At 43.3% G+C, this 17,519-nt stretch overlaps 2 protein-coding genes across 2 annotated transcripts; both read left to right on the top strand.

Annotated features, from left to right (window-relative positions):
- The first annotated feature begins 144 nt into the window (after positions 1–144).
- On the top strand, positions 145–17,065 carry COQ6 (coenzyme Q6, monooxygenase). Its single transcript, XM_077750667.1, has 12 exons — positions 145–328; positions 6,925–7,059; positions 8,604–8,662; positions 8,949–9,072; positions 11,935–12,065; positions 12,785–12,892; positions 12,985–13,047; positions 13,290–13,397; positions 15,809–16,011; positions 16,094–16,209; positions 16,381–16,547; positions 16,939–17,065. Exons 1-12 carry the CDS (start codon positions 163–165, stop codon positions 16,966–16,968), a joined length of 1,410 nt encoding a protein of 469 aa, XP_077606793.1. The 5' UTR covers positions 145–162; the 3' UTR covers positions 16,969–17,065.
- On the top strand, positions 4,876–5,259 carry LOC144220489 (alpha-ketoglutarate dehydrogenase component 4). The gene has a single exon (XM_077750737.1). The coding sequence runs from the start codon at positions 4,876–4,878 to the stop codon at positions 5,185–5,187; it is 312 nt and encodes a 103-aa protein (XP_077606863.1). The 3' UTR covers positions 5,188–5,259.
- Positions 17,066–17,519: the final 454 nt, after the last annotated feature.

The following is a 17,519-nucleotide window of genomic DNA, read 5'->3' as shown; positions in this document are numbered from 1 at the left end:
CAAGTTGGCAAGGATCGTCTTCCGATTGGCCTACTCTTTTTGCGCTTTCTATATCCGGTTCTGAGGCTGCAACTGAAGCAGCTAGTGATTGGAGGGCTCTGCTCCGGAAGTGCAGCAAAAGGCGGGCCTAGCGGGGCGCCAGGTACATTGCAGGCCAGCATCATGGCGGCCCGCCTGGCTGTGAGCCGGTGGAAGGCTGCGCCTGCAGTTGCCGGGAGAGGTCCGCTGCTTTCCTGCCGGCGGTGGTCGGGCGCCAAGGCAGACACCGTGTACGATGTGGTGGTGTCGGGCGGAGGCCTGGTGGGCGCCGCCATGGCCTGTGCCTTGGGTAAGCGCGTCCCCAGGCAGGCAGTGGGGAGGAGTGGGACCGTGGCGGAACTGTGAGGATCGTGTGAGCCCTGAGCTGCGCGGATTTTGTGGCCTTTCCCCTGCCCAGAGGAGCGCCGGGGCTAGCGTTTGGTCCTTCAGGGTCAAAAGTGGGAGGGTGCTTAGGAGTCCTTCTAAATCCTGCCCTTTGTTATTTAGGAACGGGCGCAGCTGGAACGTATCAGGCATTGTTTTGGGCTAGGCGTAATGTTTCTTTTTTAAAATAGCTTGAGACAGGGGCGCCTGGGTGGCTTAGTCGGTTAGGCGTCCGACTTTCGCTTGGGTCATGATCTCGCGGTTCATGGGTTCGAGCCCCGCGTCGGGCTCTGTGCTGACTGCCAGCTCAGAGCCTGGAGCCTGTTTCAGTCTGTGACTCCTCTCTCTCTGACCCTCCCCTGCTCACGCTGTCTCTCTCTCTCTCCTAGAAATAAATAAAACATTAAAAAAAAAATTAAAAAATAAAATAAAATAAAATAGCTTGAGACATAATTGCATATTATAAAGTTAACCCATTTAAAGGATACAATTTAATGGCTTTTAGTATATTAACAGATTGTGCATCCATCACCACAGTAAGTTTTAGAACATTTTAATTACCCGCCCCCCTCCCCCAGAGAAACAGGAACCACTTGGCAGCCTCTGCCCACTTACCCCCAAAGCTCCTCAACCCTAGGTAACCACTCCTGAACACTTTGTCTCTACAGATATGTTTTTTCCTGACATTTTCATATACATCGATTCTGCTTAATGTTTTAAAGGTTTATACNGAGAGAGCGAGTGAGAGCTCGAGCAGGGCAAGGGCAGAGAGAGAATCCTAAGCAGGCTCTGTGCTGTCAGCGCAGAGCCCTATGGGGGCTCTGCCCCACTTACTGGGAGATCATGAACTGAGCAAAAATTTAGAGTCACTTGCCTAAGGACTGAGCCGCCCGGCGCCCCACTAGTACTGCCTCTTTATGGTTGAATAATGTTCCATTGTGTGGATGTACTTATTACCTTTGGTTTATGGATTTGTTGATGGGCATTTGGTTGTTTCCACTTCTGGACTATTATAAATAATGCTATTTTGTGTACAAGCTTTTGTGTAAACCTATTTTTGGTTACTTGGATATATTTCCAGGAGTGGAATTGCAGGATCACATGGTAACTGTTTTTGAAGAAGTGCCCAGCAGTATTTCTTTCTTTCTTTTTTTTTTTTTTAATATTTTTATTTTATTTCTAGGAGAGAGAGAGAGACAGCGTGAGCAGGGGAGGGTCAGAGAGAGAGGGAGATACAGACTCTGAAACAGGCTCCAGGCTCTGAGCTGGCAGTCAGCACAGAGCCCGACGCGGGGCTCGAACCCACAAACCGCGAGATCATGACCTAAGCGAAAGCTGGACGCTCAACCGACTAAGCCACCCAGGCGCCCCTGCCCAGCAGTATTTCAAGGAACGCATCACTGTACCTTCCCAGCAGCAATACATGAGCGGTCCAATTTCTGTACATCCTGGGCAGCACTTGATATTGTGTATTTGTCTATAGTCAGCCTAGTGGGTGTGTAGTGGTATCTCTTGGTTTGACTTGCTCTTCCCTTGGGACTGATGATGTTGAGTATCTCTTCATACGCTTATTAGTCGTTTATATATCTTTTTTGGAGAAATGCCTGTTCAGAATCTTTGCTCATTTTATTTGTATGTATTTATGTATGTATGTATGTCTGTATGTATGTATTTTTAAGGTTATTTATTTTTGAGAGAGGGGGAGAGAGAGAATCCCAAACAGGCTCCACACTGTCAGCATGAGCCCAAAGGAGTGCTTGAACTCACAAACCATGAGATCATGACCTGGGATGAAGCCAGATGCTTAACTGACTGAGCCATCCAGGCACCCCTCATAATCTTTTTCTATTAACTTTTTAAAAATTTCTTTCTTTTTTAATATTTTTTATTTATTTCTAGGAGAGAGAGAGACAGCGTGAGCAGGGGAGGGTCAGAGAGAGAGGGAGATACAGACTCTGAAATTGGCTCCAGGCTCTGAGCTGGCAGTCAGCACAGAGCCCGACGCGGGGCTCGAACCCACGAACCGCGAGGTCATGACCTAAGCGAAAGTCGGACGCTTAACCAACTAAGCCACCCAGGCGCCCCAACTTCTTAAAAATTTCTATTTTTTTTTAAGAGAGAGTGTGAGCAGGGAAGGGGCAGAAAGAAAGGGAGATAGAGGATCCAAAGTGGGCTCTGTGTTGACGGCAGTGAGCCCAATGCAGGGCTTGAGCTCCCAAATCCTGAGATCATGACCTGAGCCAAAGTCAGATGCTCAACCGACTGAGCCACCCAGGTGCCCCCCCCTCATAATCTTTTTAATTGAAGTGTAGTTGACCCACGTTGCGTCTTCAAATCTTGATTGTAGATTATGCAGATAAGGAAGGTAAAATTCAGAAAGGTTAAGTAACTTGCACTTAAAAGTCAGTAATTAGGAGATGCAAAGCCTTTTTGAGCAGGTATATACCTTTCTGGCAGGTATATACCTTTGCTTTCTACCAGCCATTTTGGTTGTACCTATTGGTAATTGGGCTAAAATAGTGGTTCTCAAGCTTGAGTGCATTTAAGAATCACCTGGTGGTTTTTTTTTTAATATTTTTTATTTCTAGAAGAGAGAGAGAGAGAGAGACAGCGTGAGCAGGGGAGGGTCAGAGAGGGAGACACAGACTCTGAAATAGGCTGCAGGCTCTGAGCTGGCAGCCAGCACAGAGCCCGACACGGGGCTCGAACCCACGAACCGCGAGATCATGACCTAAGCGAAAGCCGGACGCCTAACCGACTAAGCCACCCAGTCGCCCCTGTTTTGTTTTGTTTGGAGGTTTTGAATAAGGCACAAAAAGGTATTTTGAGTTTTGAAATACAAAGGACATAGGGCATAGAGAATAAAGGATATAAAGTAAAACTTCCATTTTTGATTTTTAGCTACCCAGTTCTCCTTGAAGATAGTCATTGTTACCAGTTTGTGGGGCACAATTTTATTATTTTTGAAAGAGAGAGAGAAGACAGAGGATCCAAAGTCGGCTCTGCTCTGACAGAGAGCCTGATGCAGGACTTGAACTCACGAACTGCAAGATCATGACCTGAGCCGAAGTTGGACATTCAGTGGACTGAGCAACCTAGGTATCCCTGTGGGGCATATTTTAAAAATGAGAATTCCAGCTTTCACTTCCAGTGACTGATTGAGTTTATCCAGGAGGAGCTGAGGAGCCTTTATATTTTAACAAATACCTCCAGAGGTGAGGTCTGGAGACCACGCTTTTGAGAGGGAGAAGCACTGGGAAGAGCTTAATCTTCTGGTAGTGACTTTAGCTTTTAACTTTTTCATATGATTCTGTGTGATATGGACCAGAAAAAATTTCTAGTCTATTAAAACCTTAGTGTTGTTAATATTTATATTTAACTTTTTCCCTTCCCATTTTGTTGTGTCTTACCCTCTCCCAACACCTCAAGGAGGGAGAGCAAGAGAATTCTGTATTGTTATTGTTTATTTTCCTATGTCTTCCACAGAAGTATAAATTCGTGAAGTCAGGACTGACTTTAAACATTCACAACACAGAATTCTCTCTCTACATCTACAAAAGAAAGGTCAGGGGCTCAAATACAAGAGGTTGTGAGAATCACTGCTCTAACTTAAGTCAAAACTACCAAACACAGGTTTACAAAAGAAAAATTTCACACACTGGCTAATTTCCATCAAAAAGCTCAGAGAAAATAGTAAGTGCTAAAACGTGGAAGCCAAAGCTGTGGAAGATTTGGAAATCTTTCATGCATTTTATTCAGTGAGCAAGCTTCTGCTTTTTTCCTGCCGGCAGCTGGAACGTGGGCAGCTCCTCAGCCTTTTATAGGCAGGTGGGGTGTGGGATTGTTTCCTCCTGTTGAGTCAAGGAACAGCTTGAGAAAAACCTCAGGCATGCTAATGTTTCCTGCCTTGATTATCACAGCTTGTATTCCAGAGAATACTGTCACTAGTTTCTGTGGCGATCAACCGTTTTATTTCAACATCCACTTAATTTTTTTAAAGCGTATTCATTTTGAGAGAGAGCACGAGCACAAGCAGGGAAGGGGCAGAGAGAGAAGGAGAGGGAGAGAATCCCAAGCAGTGCGGAGCCCCGTGTGGGGCTTAAACTCAACAAACCCATGAGATTGTAACCTGAGCAAAAACCAAGAGTTGGTCGCTTAACCAACTGAGCCACCCAGGTGCCCCTCAAAATCCACTTAATTTAAAAAACATTTTTTTAAATGTTTGTTTATTTTTGAGAGACCGAGAGAAACAGTGAGTGGGGGAGGGGCAAAGAGAGAGGGAGACACTGAATCTGAAGCAGGCTCCAGGGTCTGGGCTGTCAGCACAGAGCCTGATGCGGGGCTCGAACCCACGAACCGTAAGATCATGGCCTGAGCCAAATTTGGACACTTAACCAACTGAACCATCCAGGCGCCCCATAAATCCACTTAATTTTAGACAACTGCATTAAAAGTGAAAAATTTTCGGCGGTCATGATGGGCAGCAAGATGGCGTCTGCCAGCAGGGTCGTTCAGGTAGTCAAGCCACATACTCCATTAATAAGGTTCCCTGACAGAAGAGACAATCCTAAACCCAATGTATCAGAAGTTTTGAGATCAGCAGGACTACCATCTCACTCTTCTTCAATTTCACAGCATTCTAAGGGAAGTAAATCACCAGATTTGCTGATGCATCAGGGTCCACCAGACACTGCAGAAATTATAAAAACATTACCTCAGAAATACAGAAGGAAGCTTGTGTCTCAAGAAGAAATTGAATATATCCAACGTGGAGGTCCAGAGTAATCACTGACAGTGTGGCTGCTGTTTGTCATCAGACAAAAGAATAGTCTTTACAATAAAGGACTTCCAAACTGGCACATGAGAAATTATACATTAAACAACTTGAATAAATACTCTTAAAAAAAAAAGAAATAGAACATTTAGATGGACACTTATATCTCCTAATATATATATGTTGGTCAGCTTCTCTACAAGCTTACCTAATTGTTTATATACTTATTAAAGTATACGTTTAAAAAAAAAAAAGTGAAAAATTTTCAATAGGTTCTTCATTTTTCCCCTTAAGTCAGTTTGTTTTCCTTGATTTTTCTTCAGACTCAAATTAGTTTTTGTTTCAGTCTTGTAATACCTATATTTTCCTCTTTCCTTATTTGTAAATTGTATTCTCTAGTATTTTTTTTTTCCAAATGAGTTTTCTAAAATGTTCGTTTAAATAGCTAAAAGATAAAATATTGAACCTGGCTGTATTTTATAATGTGTTTGGAAATGTAACACTTTTTCTGTTAGTTTCCTTGTGTCTCATTTAACAAAAATGTGCATTGTATATTTTGTGGATTGAGCCGATAACAGCATTTGCTGCTTGGGAATATTAGCCCTAAGAAAAGAAATGGTTCCTGCCCCCAAGGAATTTAGAATCTAGCTAAAGAGAAAGATGTGTAAATAATAGAAGGAAGAATGAGATGACAGCTCCCTAGAGGGACGAACAGCAGACCTGTGCAGGGGAGCAGGTGCATGGTGTGGTGTGGGGACGTGAGGCTTGAGCGAGCAGGATCCAGAGGGAAGAGGTGGCCAGGGCAACATTTGGGCGGAGCAGCTACTAGAAGGCATAGGGGTAAAATGCACTGGAGGGAGTGTGGCTGTCCCCACCCACCCACTGCAAACAGCAGCGCAGCAAAGGTGCGGGGCAGGTGAATGTGGTGGTCCCTAGGTGCTGCTCGCTGCCTGCTCCACTGGAGCGACCTGGATTTTCACTCCTCAGTTGAATGTCATAATAATGCCGCTCTTCTCATTGAGAGTCCAAAGTGCGGGGTCTCATCGTTACTCAGTACAGCCTACAGTGTTTCTTCTCTGGTTTTCCCCCCTTTCCTTTCTTGGCTGCTGCAACTCCCTGCTTACTGTTGCTGTGTCTTTCTCTGGGATACTGTGGAGGGACTGTGTGCTGCACCTGCCCAGTGACAGCATCCCTAAGTCCCCTTTTTACTTCCCTGTATACATGTTGGAGGCCCAGATTTGGAGGCCCAATTGATTTATTATTTTGGGCTCCTTTTCTTTTACAAACTGTAATTCTTTATTCTTGATTTAATCTTGATGCCACAATAAATTTTGCTCGTTGAATATTCCATTTTTCTGTTGAGCTGGGTTTGTATATTTTTAGTGACAAATAGTTTCAAGATTAGGAATATCTGATCTCTAAATACTTCAGCCTTTCTCTTTTACTTCTTCCTTTCTAGGGAATTCTACTGGCTCATTATGAGTTTTGCCATTATTTGTTTCTGTGCACATGGCAAGGGTGGACTGTCTAGACAAGCCTTAAAGTCCTGGGCAGGCTCGTTCGGGTCGCTGGAAGAGTGGTGTGCGTTCTCGCGTAGGATTCTGTGTGGTGTTTCCTTTTCGTGTGCCTTGTGAGAACTGTGTGTCCTCAGGGCAAAGGAATTAATCTGTTGCTTCTCTGGGAGATGAGTAAAGTAAGAAATTCTGATTTTCCCAATATAATATAAAATGTGTTTTTGTTTTTTTTAGGACATGATATTCATTTTTGTGACAAGAAAATCCTGTTGCTAGAAGCAGGTCCAAAGAAAGTATGGGAGAAATTGCCAGAAACTTACAGCAACAGAGTCAGCTCCATTTCCCCTGGCTCTGCAACCCTTCTCAGTAGTGAGTAGATTTTTCATAGAACCAGTCTCTTGTCTCTCTTGGCTTTCCAGTATCTCATAAGGCAGAGTCCCCAGAGCATCTGGTGAGGAGGGAGTTAGTTCACCGTGGAAGATGAGGACCCCTGACACTGTTAAAAGTGTACCTAGTCTGAGGAAGACCTCCTTGGGACTTGTGGGTCTATCATGTAGACTTCCTTTGTGATGTTGGGTCATTATGAATTGATGGAATTGAAACTCCGAACTAATTATGACCATTCACTTCTAGTAGGAGCACCCTCTTCATTCCCAGAGTCAGCCCTCTAGGGAGCTAGGGAGTTTGCATGCCAAAGGCTTGTGGGGTGTAGATGGATGTGTGCACATGGAGCCCATTAGAAAACTGTCTTTAGGTTTTTGCCAGATCTCAGGCCATTCTGTCTAGAACCACCCTGTCAAAAATTAGACTCTTCCATCACTCTTTAGCCCCTTACACTGCTTTATTTTTATTCATAACACTTAGTACTACCTGACAATATATTATGTATATATATATATTTTTTTACTGTCTCTCCAGCCAGAATGTTAGCTGCAGAAGGGCAGGAACTTTGTTTGGTTTCACACATTGTGCTCAGTAACTAGAATTGTGTTGGGCACGTAAGTAGGTGCTCAGTAAATAAAAAGCCTTTTAAAAAAAAATTTTTTTTTAATGTTTTTATTTATTTCTGAGAGAGCATAAGCAAGGGAGGGTCAGAGAGAGGGGGACACAGAATCTGAAACAGGCTCCAGGCTCTGAGCTAGCTGTCAGCACAGAACCCGACATGGGCCCGAACGCACGAACCATGAGCTCATGACCTGAGCCAAAGTCAAACGCTTAACCGACTGAGCCACCCAGGCGCCCCTGAAAGTCGTTTTTTTTTTTTTTTTTAAGATATTATTTTTAAGGAATCTCTACACCCAGTGTGGGGCTTGAACTCACAATCCCATGATCAAGAGTCAAATGCCCTTCCGACTGAGCGAGCCAGTTTCACCCCCAAAAATACTATTTATCCAGAGAGTTTAACTTCTGTAGGATGGTGAAAAACAATATGGGTTTGTTTTCCTTTTTTATCCCTCCCTCCCTTTTTTTTAAAAGTTAATTTATTTTGAGAGAATGTAAGTGGGAAAGTGGCAGAAGGGCAGTGGGAGAGAATCCCAAGCAGGCTCCACACCACCAGCGCAGAGCCCGATGTGGGGCTTGAACTCCCGAACCGTGAGGTCATGACCTGAACTGAAGTTGGATGCTTAACTGACTGAGCCACCCAGGTGCCCCTCTTTCCCCTAACTTTATTATGATTTGACTTTTTGATTATGATAGCTGGGCCTTTTTTCATGCTATATAATCTGAACTGGGGAACAGAGTAGCTTAACCCCTAGCATCAATCAGGAAGAAATGGCGAGTATTTCCCAATTTCTTTGGAGAATACTGAAAACAACCTCTTAACTTCATAGGTTAGAGAGACAAGGAGAGCCTAGGAAGGGCGTGGTCCCATAAGGTTGCTCTGGCCTATATACAGATCCTTTCTTTTGTAGGTTTCGGTGCCTGGGACCACATCTGCAACATGAGATACAGAGCCTTTCGGCGAATGCAGGTGCCTTCTTTACCACTTTTGGCAAGATATCTTGGTCGTCTTGGGTTAAGATACTGAGGTCCATATTCTCCATATCTTCTGTGAAAGTGGGAAGAATCAGACAGTTTCCATTTAGTCTAAGGAGTGGGGGAAGCATTCTGAAGAGAATTTTCTTCTGTCTCCTGCCAGAGGGACTGACATTGTGATATTTCTGCTTCTGTCACTTGGGAAAGCAGTACTGTTTCTGGCTGGAGTAATATTTTCTTTCCCTTGGATAATAATACAGCTTTCCCTTTGTGTCTTCCAGGTGTGGGATGCCTGCTCAGAGGCCTTGATCATATTCGATAAGGATAATCTGGATGACATGGGCTATATAGTGGAGAATGATGCGATAATGTGTGCTCTCACCAGGCAGCTGGAGGCTGTGTCAGGTGAGGCACCCACTGCTTTCTTTTACTCTGGAAGGTGAACTGCTTTAGAATTATTGGAGGACTTCATGGAAAAAAGGGCCTTTTACAGAGACTGAATATACCATAAAGAAACCCTTTGATGGATATCTTAGGGTTCTTTTTTTTTTTTTTAATGTTTATTTACTTTTGAGAGAGAGTGAGAGTGTATGTGAGCAGGCGAGGGACAGAGAGAGAGGGAGACACAGAATCTGAAGCAGGCTTCAGGCTCTGAGCGGTCAGCCCTGAGCCTGACACGGGGCTCAAACTTACGAACTGTGAGATCATGACCTGAGCCGAAGTCAAAGACATTTAACCAGCTGAGCCACCCAGGTGCCCTGGGTTGTTCTTTTTAAACAGTTTTACTCAGGTATAATTTACATATCATAAAATTCACCCATTTTAAGTGTACAGTTCAGTGATTTTTAGTGTACTTACAGAATTATGCCACATCACAGTATTATTTTAGAACATTTACGTCACCTCAAAAGGAAACCTTATGTCCATTTACATCCAATCCCAACCCCAGCTGTTGGCATTATAGATCTACTTTTCTGTCTCTCGGGATTTGTCTATTCTGGACATTTCATACAGATAGAATCATACAGGACGTATGTATCCTTCGGTGTCTACTTCTCTCGCTGAGCGTATCTTTGAGAGTCATTCATGTTGCAGCCCTATTAGTATTCCATTCTTTTTTATTGCCAACTAGTGTGGAATATGCTCGTGTGGATATGCCACATTTCGTTCATTCATTCATGAGTTGATATTTGGGTTGTTCCTACTCTTTGGCAGTTGTGAATAATGCTATGAACACTTGTGTACAAGTATTTGCGTGGACATAGGTTTCTGGGCAGATACTTAGGAGGAGGCTTGCTGGGTCATATAATAATACTGTGTTTAACATTTTCAGAAACTGCTAAACTTTTTCAAAAAGGCTACACCATTTCACTTTCTCACCAACAATATAAGGGTTCCAGTATCTCCACATCCTTACTAACACTTATTTTCCCTTTCCTTTCCTTTCCATTTATTTTTTATTATAGCCATGCTAGTGACGGTGACTGAAATGGTATCTCATTGTAGTTTTGATTGTATTTCATGTCTTTTCCTCTGCTTATTGGCCAGCTGGAGAATTGACTATTCAAAACTTTTTGCCCATATAAAAACTGGGTAGTCGGGGTGCCTGGGTGATGCAGTCAGTTGAACGTCTGACTCAATTTAGGCTCAGGTCATGGTCTCTTGGTTTGTGAGATCAAGCCCCACTGTCGGGCTCTGCGCTGACCGCCTGGAGCCTGCTTGGGATTCTCTCCCTCCTCTCTCTCTCTGCCCCTGCCCCGCTTATGAACACTCTCTCTCTAAATATAAATAAACATTTAAAAAAAACCCCAAAAACTGGATTGTCTTTCTTTTTGAGTTATAAGTTTTATATATTTTATGTATTATATAAAAATGTTTTTTATATAAATTTCTTATCAGATACATGATTTGCAAATATCTGAGTTCTAGCTTTCTGATTTAGGATGATTATCCATGTAATCAACTTACATGCAACGTTTTTATTTTTTAAAGATTTTATTTAAGTTTACCTTTTTCAGTTTAATTCATTTCTTTTATGTTTATTTATTTTGAGAGAGAGTGAACATGAGATGGGGAGGGACAGAGAGAGAGGGAGAAAGAGAATTCCAAGCAGGCTCTGTGCTGTCAGCTGTCAGCACAGAGTCTGATACAGCGCTCCAACTCACAAAATCGTGAGATCATGATCTGTGCCGAAATTAAGAATTGGATGCTTAACCAACTGAGCCACTCAGGTGCCCTATCTTTTTTTTTTTTTTTTTTTAAAATGCCTTTTTTAAAGGTGCCTATTTATTTTGAGAGACAGCAAGTGAGCAAGCGAGGGAGGGGCAGAGAGAGGGAGAGAGAATCCCAAGCAGGCTCCACACTGTCAGTAGTGTGAAGCCCGACGTGGGGCCCAAATCCATGAACCACAAGATCATGACCTGAGCTGAAATCAAGAGTTGGATGTTTAACTATCTGAGCCACCCAGGCGCCCTAAAGATTTTATTTTTCTTAAGTAATCTTTATACCCAACATGGGGCTCAGACTCACAACCCTGAGCTCGAGTCTTATACTTTAGCGACTGAGCCAGCCAGGCACCCCACTTACGTGCAACTTTTAAAGATCATTTAGACCTAATATTAGTCACTTAGAAACTTGTTCCATAATATATCGGTGGAAAAAGTATGTTTCCTATCCTACGTGTGCACTTGTGTCTATATGCATAGGAAATTACCTGGAAAGCTGGATGGCAAAACTTTAACTGTAGTTGCCTCTGAACGATATGATTAAGGGTGATTCCCTGCCCCCTTTAAATTTTGTTGTTCAGACCTTTCCAGTAGGCATATCATTTTTATGATCAGAAAAGTAAAACGATGTCCAATGGCAAGAAAAATCTTATGAAATCTAGAACTTAACTGGGCCCATGGGATTCCCACTTTGTTTATTCTGAAAGCACATGTGGATTCACTTAGGCACAGAGGGAAACTAGAAGAGCAGTGAGTGTGGAGATGAGAAGAAAATCCCTGGTGCAGGCTGGTAACTCAGTGAGAGCTGATTTTTTTTTTTCTTTTTTTGACTGATTCATCCCTGTGGCTTCTGTCATTTATCAGCTCTTAGACAATAGCATTAATTATAGGAGTTATTTGTTAGATCTTACTTTTCTTGCTTAGGGGTAAATGATAAGAGACAGCTGTCTTGAAAGCTTGCTTTAGATCTGGTTAGGGCTTTTTCCTCAGCTGGTGTGGATTGCCTTTCTCATGTTTTGTGTTCTCTCTTCTGACCTCCTAGACCGTGTGACCGTTCTCTACAGGAGCAAAGCAGTCGGCTATACCTGGCCTTCTCCATTTTCCATGGCAGACTCCAGCCCTTGGGTTCATATTACCCTAGGTGATGGCAGCACCCTCCAGACTAAATTGTTGGTAGTTGAAAATTCTTATTTTGCCAGGGGTCTTGCATATCCATAGCTTATTCTAGCCTCTAGGGCCTTTAGTTTTAGATCTAAGCTATAGTTGAAGTTAATTTTTGGCAAAGCTTTTGGTTATAAGGACCAGTACCCACTTATAATTAGGCCAACTCAAATTAAGTTGGTGTCGTTGTAAATCCTATATAGGAAGCAATCTCCTAGACCATCTTAAGTCTGGAAATAAAAGAAACTTGGTCTCACAGGGACAAGAACTGGAAATTAAGGTTCTTTTTTCCCTTCACAGGAGTCCAGTAGTCACTCCATCTCCTTGTATTTCCCTTTTTTTTTTTTTCCCCCTCTCTGCTCGTCGGCTTCCTCTTTTACTTGACATCCATTCCTAACCTTACACCAGGAGTGTTCGGCTCCAGTGCCTGCCTTATTGATTTCTAGTTCAGGTGTCAAGCGAATTTGGCCAAATTAACCTCTGGCTAGTACCTCACAGAGCACATGTCCAGCTTTGGTCCATTAGCTGAGACTGGGGTCACCTGTGTAAGGCTAACCTTCCTCCCCGCCCCCTGCGGGCTGTGAGTGAGGCAGGCATGGTAACAAGCTGTCTGACACAGATAGGCTTGAAAACAGTTGGAACTAGAAAAAACTTGAGACCGAGACAAGCCTCTGGAATAGTTTCATGTATTAAGAAGTTGTAAGACTTAACAGGCTCTTGTTTCCATGCAGATTGGTGCAGACGGTCACAACTCGGCAGTGCGGCGGGCTGCTGGGATTCAAAATGTCAGCTGGAACTATGATCAGTCTGCTGTTGTAGCTACTCTGCATTTATCGGAGGTAGGGTCCTGAGCCCACCATCTGGGGACCCTGTTCGTGTTTAAGGGTACTAAGTACCTCTCATGTGAACTCTTCTTTTCTCTAAATTGTAGGCCACAGAAAACAATGTAGCTTGGCAGAGATTTCTTCCATCTGGGCCCATTGCTTTGCTCCCGGTAAGAAGTCCATCTGGCTACTCTGCTTAAATATGTCCAGCATTCCTCTTTTAGGGCTTCACTTTCTCTCAACCTTTTTCTGCTTTCTAGGTAACTTTATTTCCTTTATGCTTGAGAGCTCCCAAGAACAGAAGTTTTAGCCCTTAGGATGAGCACTGGGTGTTGTATGGAAACCAATTTGACAATAAATTATATATAAAAAAAAAGTTTTAGGCCTTAGTATTGGTGTTCTTTTGACACAGCTCTCAGACACCTTGAGTTCCTTGGTTTGGTCCACATCCCATGAACATGCAGCAGAGCTGGTGAGCATGGATGAAGAAAAGTTCGTGGATGCCATTAACTCTGCCTTTGTGAGTATGAATTTGTCCAGTTGATGATGTGTTGCAGGGTAGATATAGAAAGATGGTTTTGATGAAGGAAAAGGAATAGCCAACCAGCTGCCCCTTTGTAAGTGGGTTATGTGGAGAGGAGGGCATTCAGGGAAATGAAAAACAATGGGAATTAGTAATTTCTGTCCTTTTGTGTGGGTTGTGGGCCTCTAATATATTATGCTGACTGAAACACTTGCCTGGGCACTAGTTAGCATTGGCCTTTTTTTTGAAGCTGTACTATTTGGCTAGTTTTGAATAGCTGTGAATGTTTGAAGCCTGATTCATTAGAAGCGGAGGGGAGTTGAGCACATTTCAGGAGGGAGCTTAAGGGTAAGTTTTGTAGAGGCACCTGGGTGGCTCAGTCGGTTAAGAGTCTTGACTCCATTTCAGCTCAGGTCAAGGTCTCAAAAGTTCCATGGTTTCAAGCCCCACATGGGGCTCTGAGCTGACAGTGTGGAGCCTGCTTGGGATTCTTCCTCTCCCTTTGTCTGCCCCTCTCCCACTCACATGTGCTTTTTCTCACACATGCTCCTTCAAAACAAGTAGACACTAAAAAAAAAAGTTTTGTAGACAGGCATGATTCAATATAGTTATGGTTCTGTTAATCTCCTAGAAAAGGGAAGTAGTATCACCAGCCTCTCAAAGGTTTAATAATAATAAATAGTCTAAAGACTGTTTTAGTTTATTTTTGAGTGTGTGTGTGGGAGTAGGAGAGGGGCAGAGAGAGAGGAGCCCAATGCAGGGCTCGATCTTACAAACCATGAGGTCATGACCTGAGCCGAAATAAAGAGCCAGATGTTCAACTGGGCCACTCAGGCAACCTAAAAGTCTAAAGACTTAAAAAATGAGAGAATTTATATAAAGTGCTTAGAACATACCTAATACATTTTAAGTGCTCAACAAATGGTAATAATTATTCTGGAGTAGACAGATAAAACTTTTAATGATATTGGCACCAGTGGGGCACCTGGGTGGCTCAGTCGATTAAGCATCTGATTTTGGCTCAGGTCATGATTGTGCAGTTTGTGGGTTTGAGCCCCACGTCGGGCTCTGCTGACAGCTCAGAGCCTGCTTCAGATTCTGTTCTCCCCTCCCTTAGGCCCTCCCCCACTCATGCTCCGTCTCTCTCAAAAATAAACATTAAAAAAAATTTTAAAATATATTGGCACCAGTAATTTTGGAGATTAAACACATTTATCTAAAATTATTAAAAGTAATAATCAGAAACATTTATTGAATGCTGTGTGCCATGTACAGGTGAAGAATTTTCCCTGCATATATTTAATGCAGTGAACGACTGAGGTAGATACTATTATCATGCTTATTTACAGCTAGGTTACTTGCCCAAGGTTACAGAGCTAGTGGTAAAGCAGGGTTCAGAAATCAGACTGGTCCTGTGGTTTTAACCACCAAACTCTACCACCTCACTAGCGACTTCACAGTAGTTTAACACTGAAGAACTTAGGCTTCACTGCTCTGGAGTAGCAACAAGAGTAAAAGGGATGGAACATTTTTTTTTTAATCTTTAATGTGTTATTTATTTCTGAGAGAGAGAGACAGCGTGAGGAGGGGAGGGTCAGAGAGAGAGAGAGAGATACACAGAATCTGAAACAGGCTCCAGGCTCTGAGCTGTCAGCACAGAGCCTGATGCGGGGCTCAAACCCACAAACTGTGTGATCCTGACCTGAGCCGAAGTCGGACACTCAGCCGAGTCCCCACCAGGTGCGTTGGGATGGAGCATTCTAAAGTAGCTTCCGAAGTAAATGATGAACTCTACCCTCCTCTGGTCATTTAGCATGTATTCCTAGCCCAGGCTTTTGCAGTGCATTCATTTGTCAACAATTTTATGTGCCTTCTATGTAGAAGTCTGGAAATAGACAAATGAGCCACAGTCCCTGCTTTTAGCAAGCTCAGAGTCACATGAGGGAGAAAGATGCTTAAGTGACAATTTTGGAACAGTGGTAAAAGTAGTCATAGGGTGTTGGAGCACACAGGAGGGTTTGGAGGGAGATTCACAAAAAGCGGTGACAGCTGGATGCTCTGACAGTTATCCTGGTGAACTAGGAGGACATTCTAAGCAGAATTGGAAATGCCAGGAGCAAGAGGATGTTGTAGAATGAGCTACACTGTAGCTAGTGTGTGGTTTTTGAGGGTTAAGGTGAAGTTCAGAGATAGAGAGGAGCAGCTCATGAGCAATTCGGCTTGAGCCTAAAATCTGGGGGAAGCAGTGTGTTGTATTTAAGGGGGCTTGTCACCTGCAGTCTAGATTAGTTTGGGCATGGTAGGTACTATTAACTCTTGGCTTTAGTTATAAAATGGGTTTCCTTGCTGATTTAATTCCCTGTTAATCACTGATGGGTTTTCACGGTTTGTTTATGGCTGACACTCAGTGGAGTGATGCTAACCACACAGACTTCATCGACTCAGCTGGCACTATGCTGCAGTATGCTGTGGCCTTTCTGAAGCCCACGAAGGTCTCAGCTCGCCAGCTGCCCCCGAGTGTGGCCAGAGTGGATGCCAAAAGCCGTGTGTTGTTTCCACTTGGGTTGGGACATGCTGCTGAGTACGTCCGGCCGCGGCTGGCACTCATTGGGTAAGCTGACAGCAGAGCAGGGCTGCCCTCTTCACACTCTTTGCTGCCGAGGCCACACCTGAACTCTATACTTTCTTTGTAGGGATGCAGCCCACAGAGTCCATCCACTTGCAGGACAAGGTGTCAACATGGGCTTTGGGGATATCTCCAGCTTGGTCCATCACCTCAGTGCTGCAGCCTTCAATGGGAAGGACTTAGGTAAGGATTCAGGTACCGCAGAGAAGTATCCAGAGATCATGTAGTTAGGAAAGGTCAGGACCCCAAAATGCCCCTTAGTAGCCAGCTGTGGTAGACTTCAGTGGGTCTGGTTTACTCGGAAAGAACTTCACTATTGATTTAGGAATTTACACCTTTCCCCTTTCCTCCCAGGCTCTATGAGCCATCTCACAGGTTATGAAACAGATAGACAGCGTCACAACACTGCTCTTCTGGCTGCTACTGACCTTCTAAAAAGGCTCTATTCCACCAGTGCCACTCCGCTTGTGCTGCTCCGGACGTGGGGCTTGCAGGCCACAAATGCAGTATCTCCACTCAAAGTAAGGTCACTCATGGCTCTCCAAGAGTCCTGCTCAATGAGGATGACTTTGCTAATGATTCTTAATTTCTTTGAAACTTTTTTTTGAATACCTTCCCCATTGTTATGAGCAAAAAAAGTCCTTGCTGGGCTTGGTGCTAGAGCCCACATGTAAGCAGTAACTTCTCATGAGGAAAACTAGTGAATGGGAACTTTTAAAGATGCTTTAAACTCCTTTTGCTGCTTGGCCAGCTGCTTTCCTGAGAAACTTCCAACTTTGGAGGGACTCTTGGGAGGAGTATCTGTCTGGGACTTTGGCTAAGATTATGCTTTAATTAAATTACTTTGGATATTTTAGACTATTTTCTTCCCTTGCCCCCATACCTGACGGTATCTGTTTCATTTTTCCCCAGGAACAGATTATGGCCTTTGCAAGCAAGTGAGTGCTCCTCTCATGGAGATTACGTTGATGAAAAATGAGTATCTTTTCCCAAGACCATCACATATTTTCAAGATGTAATAAATTTCTTTACATAAGAATTCTCTAGTCTCTTTTTCTCCTCTGCTTAATGGGCCTAGTGAGCCCAAATAATGAATGAATGATAAATTCGGTGTGAGGAGGACATATCAGTCAAGCCAAGAAAAAAACCCCAAAGGAAGACTATTATGATTTGGTTCAAAAGACTATTACTAAAATTGCTAAGGGGCTGTCTCATCCATTTTTGCCTGTTAATTTTAGAAATCTTATTTTCTGTCAACTTGAAACAGACTGTGAATTTACATAGCATATTTTATGTGAACCTCATGGTAACCACAAGGGAAAAACACAGTAAATACACAAGAGAAAGGAATTTAAACAGACACTAGAAAGCCATCAAACCACAAGGGAAGAAAGAACTGAGAACTACAGAAATAGCCAGAAAACAATGAACAAAATGGCAGTAAGTGTGTACCTTACCAATAATTACTGTAAATGAAAATGGACTCAATTTGC

The sequence above is a fragment of the Crocuta crocuta genome, unplaced genomic scaffold (genome assembly GCF_008692635.1).
Source record: "Crocuta crocuta isolate KB4526 unplaced genomic scaffold, BGI_CrCroc_1.0 scaffold186, whole genome shotgun sequence".
NCBI lineage: Eukaryota > Metazoa > Chordata > Mammalia > Carnivora > Hyaenidae > Crocuta > Crocuta crocuta.
Note: the sequence above shows the minus strand (reverse complement) of the source record. Positions and strands in the feature narration are given on the sequence as shown.